The sequence below is a fragment of the Macaca thibetana genome, chromosome 19 (assembly GCF_024542745.1).
Source record: "Macaca thibetana thibetana isolate TM-01 chromosome 19, ASM2454274v1, whole genome shotgun sequence".
Lineage (NCBI taxonomy): Eukaryota > Metazoa > Chordata > Mammalia > Primates > Cercopithecidae > Macaca > Macaca thibetana.
Genome location: NC_065596.1, coordinates 44,662,959 through 44,672,933, shown reverse-complemented (window position 1 = coordinate 44,672,933; position 9,975 = coordinate 44,662,959). Strand labels below are relative to the sequence as shown.

Here is a 9,975-nt window from a genome sequence, read left to right as displayed (position 1 = left end):
CCGACTCTGTGACTCCTCTCTCTGCCTCTGTCTGAGTATTTTGGTGTGTCTGCCTGCCTCTGTGTAAGATTTGCTTAGTATGCATTCATTCATTTGTTCAGTAACAGCTTACTGAGTCTGGCTGGGCATGGTGGCTCACGCTTGGAATCCCAGCACATTGGGAGGCTGAGGTGGGTGGGTCACTTGAGGTCAGGAGTTCAAGACCAGCCTGGCCAACATGGTGAAACCCTGTCTCTACTAAAAATACAAAAATTACCCGGGCGTGGTGATGCACACCTGTAATCCCAGCTACTTGGGAGGTGGAGGCAGGAGAACCCGGGAGGTGGAGGTTGCAGTGAGCTGAGATCGCGCCACTGCATCCAGCCCGTGTGACAGAGCAAGACTCCATCTCAGTAATAATAATAACTTAGCTGGGCAGGGTCGTGTGCACCTGTAGTCCCAGGTATTCAGGAGGCTGAGGTGGGAGGATGGCTTGAAGCCAGGAGTCCAGGTTGGGCAGCATAGTAAGACCCCATCTCTACAAAATTATTTTTAAAAATTTAGCTGGGTATGGTGGTATGTACTTGTAGTCCCAGATACTCAGGAGGCTGAGGCAGGAGGATGGCTTGAGGCCAGGAGGTCAAGGCCTGGCCACTGCACTCCAGCCTATAGGACAGATCGAGACCCTGTCTCTAAAAATAAAAAAAGTTTGTGCTTTATTTTGAGGATTTATGCAAGGAGTGGAGCATCAGAGAGGTAAGGCAGGGGGACAGTTGGGTGTGTGTCTTATGAAGCTTCCTTTGGCTACTCTGTGAAGGTGGATAGGAAGGGCACAGGAATGGAGGCCGATAGCCCAGAGGGAGTTGGAGTTGGAGGAGGAGCCGTAAGGAGAGGAAGAGAGAGAGGGTGGGAGGAATGCCTGGGACCCTGTGTGGACAGTTGGTGAGGGTTGGAGGGGAGACATCAGGAAGAAGCACAGAGCTGTAGCCTGGGGACAGAGTTACAGTAGTGCTTCAGGAGGAAGGCTGAGGCTGCAGTGAGCCGAGGTGCGCCACTGCACTCCAGCATCCACGACAGAGTGGGACCCCGTCTCTAAAACAAAAACCCAAATGCAGTAGAGCTTTCCTGATTTGGGGACCCTATAGGAGGAGCAGGTTTTGGAGGAGGAAGCGGAAGAATTGCTCCTTCCTAATTATGTCCTTTTTTGGAATCAACTGTCCGGTTCTTTTGTTCCCAGGGACACCTTCCCCAGGCCTGAGTGAGCTGAGACGCTTCTCTCTCCCTACCTCCAACCCACACCACCCACCTACCTATTCCCCTCCCTTTTATCCCCACCCCCCCGTGAAATCCTTTCGTCTTACATTGCAAACAGCAGGATGACTTGGTTGACAAACTCCAACCGGCAAGAACTGGTCTGAGGAGGCTTAAACCTCCCTTCCCAGAGGTGGCCTGGAGAAAAATGCCTCCTCCCCTTAGGGAAACTCATTGTAGGGGTGGGGCATTATGGGTGAGGGCTTTCAGGACACTAGGAGTGTCTTCTTTCTGCCTTATTTTTCTGTCACATTCCTGAGCACGTAGCAAACTTTCACTGGGACCTGCTACGTGTTCAGCCCTGTGCTGTGTGATCCTGCAGACCAAGCGGTGGTTGACAGATATATCCTTAGTACCTGCCCTCGGTGGGGGGTTCCTCAGTCCATATAGTAACTGACAGTCCAGGACTGGGATGGTGGCACAGGAGGCCATGGAATCCTAGAATAGATCCTAACTCAACCTGGACTGCCAGGGAGGGCTTCTGAGAGGAGGAAACCTTTGAGATAAGTTCTGAGAAGCAGCCTGGGAATTGAGGGTATATTTTCAGGACGAGGAAACAAGTTTAAATATCCAGAGGCAAGAGGATTGCTTGAGGCCAGGAGTTCAAAACCAACCTGGGCAACACAAGGAAACCCCCACTGCCTCCCCCATCTGTATTTTAAAAAGTGTGTGTGTGTGTGTATGTGTGTGTGTGTGTATATATATATATATATATATATTTTTTTTTTTTTTTTGAGATGGAGTCTAGCTCTGTTGCCCAGGCTGGAGTGTAGTGGCATGATCTCGGCTCCACTGAAACCTCCACCTTCCAGGTTCAAGCGATTCTCCTGCCTCAGCCCCGCCAGTAGCTGAGATTACAAGGCTGCGCCACCACGCCCGGCTACTTTTTGTATTTTAGTAGAGAAGGGGTTTCACCATTGTGGACCAGGCTGGTCTCAAACTCCTGACCTCACGTGATCTGCCCGCCTCGGCCTTCCAAAGTGCTGGGATTACAGGTATGAGCCACCGCGCCCGGCAAAAAATAATATTATTAATAATAAAGATTCAGGCCTGGCGCGGTGGCTCACATCTGTAATCCCAGCACTTTGGGAGGCCGAGGTGGGCGGATCACGAGGTTAGGAGATCGAGACCATCCTGGCTAACACGGTGAAACCCCATCTCTACTAAAAATACAAAAAAAATAGGCGGGCGTGGTGGCGGGCGCCTGTAGTCCCAGCTACTCGGGAGGCTGAGGCAGGAGAATGGCGTGAACCCGGAAGGCGGAGCTTGCAGTGAGCCGAGGTTGCACCACTGCACTCCAGCCTGGGTGACAGAGCAAGATTCCGTCTCAAAAAAAAAAAATAATAATAATAATAAAAATAATAAAGATCCAGAGGCCTTTTATTGTCATGTTTGAGAACTTATGTACCTGGCATTGTAGACACTGGGGTAAGGCAGGGAAGAAAACAAACAGACAAAATCCTTTCGTTTTCGTGATGGGGGGAATGGGAGCTTGAAGCCATTTTAGAAAAACTGGAAGTGACTCAATGGGGCAGGATCGGAGAGAACCAGGAGAGCGCATCAGGCAAGGTCGTGAGGGGCTTTGTGGCAAAAGGAAGGGGTTTGAAGTTTGTCTTCGGGGGGGAGGGGTAGGAAGCCATGAACAGCAGCGGAGGAGTCATCTTGTTGGAGCGGGGAAGGAGAGAGGTGTCAGGAGACCCAGATAGGACCACCAGAGGACGCGTTGAGAAAACTCGAGGATTAAGAAGGGGCCGCGGGGTAACGTACGGGGGGCGGGAGAAGCGCAGCAAGGGGGCGGGGCTGCGATCGCCTAGGCAACGCGGGCCGCGTCACACTATTGGCTGGTCTTTCGGTACGTCATCCCCCGCCCCGGCGTCCGCCCTCGGAACCCCGGGGGCGCGGCCTCCTCCGGTTGTTCGGTCCCGCCTGCCTGGACCTCCCGGAGCCAGAGGGTATGCCAGCCCCTCTGGCTCCGCGGTGGGGTCCAGGCCTGGCAAAAAGGGACTGCAGGGAGTAGTGGTGACGATCTTGGAGCGAGGACCGTAGCCCAGTAGAAGGAAGCGGTTCTCTTGGACCAGCCGCCCTCCACCCCTGGAGGCGCTGCCCCGCCCCCTGCCAGTTGCACTCCTTTAAATGGCCCGGGGCGCTAGGGGGGAGTGGGCGGGTCCGGCGTCTCCGGGCAAGGGTGGATGGCTCCGCCCAGCCAATCGACGCCCCGCGGCGGGCGGGACTCCAGCCAATCGCGGCTCGCGGCTCGGCTCCGGGGCGGGGCTGGGTGGGCCCGAAGCCAGACGGAGAGGCCCTGCCGAGGTGAGCGAGGCCCCGGCCGGTCACTGGTGGGTCCCGGCACTGGCGGGTCGCGACGCTGTGGGCGTTCCAGGAGGTGGTCGTGGCGAACCTGGCAGCTGGGGTGAGGAGTGGTCGCCTGGCTTGGGAATTTACCTTAGGCTGGAGGAGGGAGAGGCGCGCCTCGGAGACTTGCGGAGGCGGGGTCTGGGTGAGACCGGGGGAGGGAGGGGGCCTCAGATTCAGGGTGATGATAGGGAGGGTCTGGGGGCCCAAGACTGAGTTCGAGACCCAGGAGGGGATGCGAGGTTGTTGGGGCAGTATTTTCAAGTGGAGGGAGTTTGAAGCTGGGACGTGGGGCGTGGGGCGTTTGGAGAAGCGAGAGAACAGAGGGAAGGAACTTTTGAGACAGGGAACCTGGAGATTCGATTCCACTTGGGTCTTCCGGACGGGTTGAATTCGGGGCTTTATCGTGTTCTGGAAAAGGTGTGAGAGGTTTGGGGCTGAGATCCTGAGTATTTGGAGAAGCGAGAGAGCTAGGGTCAAGGATTCTTGGACTCCAAGACGCACTGGCGGGGGAAGGGAGGATGCCGGGAAGAGTTCAATGTTCGGGTCTTGGAGCCGGGCAGCGAGTTTAGAGGTGTAGTCCAGGGGCGTTTGAAAGTCAGGAGAATAGGGGAAGTGGGAGGAAGTATCAAAATTAGGATACGTAGTCTCGCGAACTAGATCGCAGCATTGTCGTCTTTGAGCGATGTGTTCGGATCTGGGTCTCTGGATCCAAGGGCAGTTTGGGAGGAGAATCCCGGACTTTCAAGGCACGGAGGGACAGGGAGAAAGCAGATTTAGAGCCGGAGTCAGGGGTGGGGGAGGGGTGTTCCGGGCATGGAGCTCAGACTCGCCGCCCCGGAGGCAACGGAGGGCGGGGCTCGGCGGGCGCCGGCAGCTGGACGTCCGGGTTCCCTTCCCCCACTCGCTTGTGCCACTGTGCGCATGCCCTGAGGGAGAGCGGGATCGGGGGAGGGGGGCTCGTCCCCTGGACGGGCGGAGCCCTCTGGGGATTGTAGTGCGTGCTCGACGTCGGTTCGTGTACCTGGCGGCTGTTGGCCCCCGTTTCCCAGAAGCCCCTGGGACAAATTGGGGCGTTCCTGGATGCTCTGTAAAGACCCATGGAGGGGCGGGGCCTTGCAGTGCCGACGTCTGATTGGGTGGGACCCCCTAGGGGGCGGGGCTTGGTCTGAGCTGAGTTCTAGCAAGTTTTCCTGTGGGGCGCGCTTTGGGGGAATCTGAAAGCGCGGGCAGAGGGAATGAGGCCCCTTTCCTACTCTTGGGAGCGCTCCCAGTTGGTTAAGGAAGAGGACATGGAAATATCCTGACTGTGAAAGAAGAATCTTAACATAGGTGCCCCAGCAGGGCTCCAGGAGGTTCGAATATAGTAGGCACTCAGTAAATCTGTTGAGCGTATAACTGGCAATTAACTCTTGATCGAGGCCGGGTGTGGTAGTAATCCCTACTCAGGAGTAATCAGCTACTCAGGAGCTGAGGCGGGAGGATCGCTTGAGCCCGGGACTTCGAGACTTCGGTGAGCTGTAGTAGCGCTGCTGCACTCAGCCCCGGGCGACAGAGCGAGACCCTGTCTCTAACAAAAAAAAACAAACACAACTCTGGTTCATTAAGCACTTCCTGTGTGGTGGGCCCTATAGATACGTGGCATCTCCTTGGACAGAGGTGGTGAGAAGTATTTTTTTTACAGTCCCCATTTTACAGATGAGGAAACTGAGGCCTGAGAATTGACTCAGGTCACTTCCCACGATCACGCAGCTGAGTAGTTTCCAGTACAGAAATCAAATTTGGGGTTCCCTACTTCCAATCCAGGTCTCTCTGCTCCACACCTGTCTTTCGTGCTCCATGTTTGAAGAAATTAATATTGTGGAAGAACAGTTTTAAGGCTCAGAGGAACTTGTTAGGATCCGTATTTGGCAGATGAGGAAATTGATTCTCATGGATGTAAATTCACTGTTTGAGGCCACAATAGGCAAGTAAGTGGGATTTAAATCTAGCTGTACTTAAGTCCAGATCTTATTTTCTTAATCACATATGTATTCACCTCCTTAACCTTGTAGGATTCAGACAGCCTTCATTTTATAGATGAGTAAACCGAGATTCAGATGATTAAAAATCACCAACAACTCAATAGGCCTGAAAAAGTGGGATTTGAGCCAGCACTACGGTGTCTGGTGTCTGACATGCCCCTATGCCCCTCTTCTCTCTACAGGGCATCATGGTGGGAGGCTTGAAGAGGAAACACTCTGATTTGGAAGAGGAGGAGGAGAGGTGGGAGTGGAGTCCAGCAGGCCTTCAGAGCTACCAGCAAGCCCTGCTCCGCATCTCCCTAGACAAAGTCCAGCGCAGCCTGGGCCCCCGAGCACCCAGCCTCCGCAGGCATGTCCTCATCCATAACACCCTCCAGCAGCTGCAGGCTGCACTTCGCCTGGCTCCAGCCCCTGCCCTGCCCCCCGAGCCCCTCTTCCTGGGCGAGGAGGATTTCTCCTTGTCAGCCACCATTGGCTCTATCCTCAGGGAGCTGGACACCTCCATGGATGAGACTGAGCCCCCTCAGAATCCAGTGGCTCCCCTCGGCCTCCAGAATGAAGTGCCACCCCAGCCTGATCCAGTCTTCTTAGAGGCGCTGAGCTCCCGGTACTTGGGGGACTCTGGCCTGGATGACTTCTTTCTGGACATTGACACATCTGCGGTAGAAAAGGAGCCTGCGCGGGCCCCACCAGAGCCTCCTCACAACCTCTTCTGTGCCCCAGGTTCCTGGGAGTGGAATGAACTGGATCACATCATGGAAATAATTCTGGGGTCCTAAAACTGTGATGGAGGGGATCCTCTCTTGTGTCATCTTCTGTGGCCTGGATCCCTGAATGCAACTCTGGGTGTGTGTTTTTGTGGGGGCTCTAAGCAGCGACTATGGCCTCCTTTGTTCCCATTTCAGGGTTCCACAAACCGTCTTGCATGTGTGTGTGTGTCTGGTTACCCCAACCTTCTGTGAAGGTGGGTCTTCCTGAATTAATTTATCTATTCCAAATGCCTTAATGAGACTCTGTTTCTGGGAGTCTGATTTTCCACTTAAACATTTCTTCCACCTTTCCCGCTAGTTCCCACTCCCCTGTGACCACTGGGGCCTCAGGGAAGATAAAAGAAAACTGGGCCTGTCGAAGGATGACAGGGATGTGCTGCCAGGTTGCTATAGAAACCCAGGCTCTGCCTCTTGCACCTTGAGGGGGTGGGAGGGGCTGGTCTCCTCCCTCCAGGCTGAACCCCACTTCCTTGGCAGGACCCCAGTCTCAGCAGCCTCCTGATTTCATAACCAGGCCGGACCACGTGCAATAGGGTGGAAACCAAACTGCTCCATGCCACGTTATTTAAAAGAAAGGCAGAGTTTGTGGTGACTTTTTTTTTTTGGATTGTTTGTAATTTTTTTAAATAAAAGTATTTTGGAAGGAGTGATGTTGTCTTATGTTTCTAAACTTCACTGGGTCAGTGGGAGGGACCCGGTAAGTTCCTAAACATCAGCACCACTTTAGTTGGGGTAGATGTATCATTGTACATGACGTTTATTGAGTGCTTGTTGGCCAAGTGCTCTAGCTCCCACTTGTAATCCTAGCACTTTGGGAGGATCCACTTGAGGCCAGGAATTCGAGGCCAGCCTGGGAAATGTGGCAAAATACTGCCTCTACAAAAAATACAAAAAGGAGCTAGGCATGGTGGCATGCAGCTGTAGTTCCAGTTACTGGGGAGGCTGAGTTGAGAGGATCGCCTGAGTCTGGGAGGTTGAGGCTTCAGTAAGCCATGATTGCACCCACTGCACTCCAGCCTCAGAAAAAAATAGAGTGCTTGTTCTAGCCACTTTGCCACTTTATATAGAGTGTTTTAGCCACTCTATATAAATATTTCATAATTATATAGAAGTAAGTACTATTACCACTTTTTATACAGGAGGAACCTGAAGTTCAGAGAGGCCAAGTTGCTTAATTCAGAGGTTAATTAAGCTAGGAAGAGCAAGGACCAGGGAGCTAGACTGAAATGGCTTCTAGAGCCTTATCCTTCACTATTATAAATGTTGCTTGTTAGACTCACCAGCCACATGGGTGGGCACAGGAGGGAGAAACTGAGTCACATGGAGTAGGTGTCACTGTGCTCCTGAGTCCAGAGGGGCAAGAAAATGCCCAAAGACTCCCCAGTACTAAAAGACCCCTTTAGGAGAGTTGGCTAGGAAGCAGAGCCCAGATTAGAGTTACGGTGGTAATGTTTTTTTTTTTTTTTTTTAGATGGAGTCTCACTCTGTCACCCAGGCTGGAGTGCAATGACAGGATCTTGGCTCACTGCAACCTCCACTCCTGGGTTCAGGCAGTTCTGCCTCAGCCTCCCGAATAGCAGTGACTACAGGGGCTCGCCACCATGCCCAGCTAATTTTTGTATTTTGTTTTAATACAGACAGTTTCACCATGTTGGCCAGGCTGTTCTCGAACTCCTGACCTCAAGTGACCTGCCCGCCTCAGCCTCCCAAAGTGCTGGGATTAAAGGCATGAGCTACTGTGCCTGACCTGTGCTGATGCTTTATTAGGAGAAAGGAGGTGAAGGAAGCCGTAATGTGATACCTCCCTGTACTGGCTGTGCGTTTACAATGGTCTTTGAAAAGATGAAGCAAGTGAGCTTACACAGCATTAGGGACTTTTCTGGAAGGGTTGTGAGGAGGAACCACACCTGGGTATAGTCCACGGGCGGAGAAAGGATGGGGATTTTGCTTGTGGTTTCTGGGTCAAAGCCAGATTTCTCAACCTGAAGGTGTCGTCATCAGAAAGTGGAGGGATAATCTGAACAGGTGGGTGCCAATCCAGAGAAAGAGGAAGGAGGTAGCCCAGAGGATCAAAAGAAAGCAACCAGGTACAGGCTGAACGCAGTGGCTCAGGCCTGTAATTCTAGTACTTTGGGAGGCTGAGGCGGGCGGATTGCCTGAGGCGAGGAGTTTGAGACCAGCCTGGCCAACACGGTGAAACCCCTTCTCTACTAAAAATACAAAAAATTACTTTTTTGTATTTTTGGAGGCATGGTGGCACACACCTATATTCCCAGCTACTTGGGAGGCTGAGGCAGGAGAATCACTTGAATGCAGGAGGCACAGGTTGCAGTCAGCTGAGATCATGCCACTGCACTCCAGCCTGAGTGACACAGCGAGACTCCATCTCAAAAAAAAAAAAAAAAAAAAAAAAAAAGCAACCAGGTATGATATTCGCTGTGGACTTGTAAAAAATAAAAATAAAAGGTAAGCAACCAGGTCTGCATCCCAGTATGATGGCAGTTGAATCATGTCTTCCTCCTTGAAACCTCCAGTGCCTTTTCTTTTTTTTTTTTTTTTTTTTTGAGACAGGGTCTCCAGCTGTGGCGCCCAGGCTGGAATGCAGTGGTACAATCACAGCTCACTGCAACCTCCACCTCATGGGCTCAAGCAATTCTCCCACCTCAGCCTCAGCCTCCCAAGTAGCTGGGACTACAGGCACATGCTACCACACCTGATTTTTGTGTTTTTTGTAGAGACGGGGTTGTGCCATGTAGCCCAGGCTGGTCTTGAACTCCTGGAATCAAGCGATCCTCCCATCTCAGCCTCCCAAAGCACTGGGATTACAGGTGTGAGCCACCACGCCCGGCCTCCAGTGACTTCTTGACACACTCAGAATAAAACCCCAACTCCACCAAGACCTGCAAGGACTGACTTACTCACTGCGGACAACTTTCTCAGTTCCATCTCCCACTCTCTCCTTCACTCAGCTGGGCTCCCTTGACCCTGGCTCCTTCTCACCCCAGGGCCTTTGCCCTTACTGTTAAATCTGCCCAGTGGACATTTTCCCCAATAGCTTCACCAATCCTAATATCCCCTTCTCAGAGAGGTCTTCCCTGCCCTTCCTAGCTCAACACATCCAGGTGGGTCACCACCCCACCACAACTTGATTTTTTTTTTTTTTTTGAGATGGAATCTTGCTCTGTCACCTAGAATGGAGTGTAGTGGCATGATCTTGGCTCACTGCAGCCTCTACCTCCCAGTTCCAGTAATTCTTCTGCCTTAGCCTTCCGAGTAGCTGGGATTACAGGCACGCGCCACCATGCCTGGCTAATTTTTTTTTTTTTTTTTTTTTGACACAGAGTTTTACTCTTGTTGCCCAGGTTGGAGTGCAAGGGCGTGATCTCAGCTCACCACAACCTCCGCCTCCTGGGTTCAAGCGATTCTCCTGCCTCAGCCTCTCGAGCAGCTGGGATTACAGACATGCGCCACCACACCCAGCTGATTTTGTATTTTTAGTAGAGACATTGTTTCTCCATGTTGGCCAGGCTGGTCTTGAA

The 9,975-nt window shown here is 52.6% G+C and overlaps 1 protein-coding gene across 2 annotated transcripts; it reads left to right on the top strand.

Annotated features, from left to right (window-relative positions):
- Window positions 1–3,466: 3,466 nt before the first annotated feature.
- Window positions 3,467–7,083, top strand: SERTAD3 (SERTA domain containing 3). 2 transcript variants are annotated; one of them, XM_050769297.1, is made up of 2 exons: window positions 3,467–3,600; window positions 5,849–7,083. In XM_050769297.1, exon 2 carries the CDS (start codon window positions 5,855–5,857, stop codon window positions 6,443–6,445), a length of 591 nt encoding a protein of 196 aa, XP_050625254.1. In that variant the 5' UTR covers window positions 3,467–3,600; window positions 5,849–5,854; the 3' UTR covers window positions 6,446–7,083. The 2 variants fall into 2 exon arrangements, with proteins under 2 accessions (XP_050625254.1, XP_050625255.1); XM_050769298.1 differs by having other exon boundaries at window positions 3,558–3,700.
- Window positions 7,084–9,975: the final 2,892 nt, after the last annotated feature.

Bases quoted from the DNA above. Each gene is read 5' to 3' on its own strand.
- SERTAD3 (XM_050769297.1), top strand. From the start codon at position 5,855: ATGGTGGGAGGCTTGAAGAGGAAACACTCTGATTTGGAAGAGGAGGAG.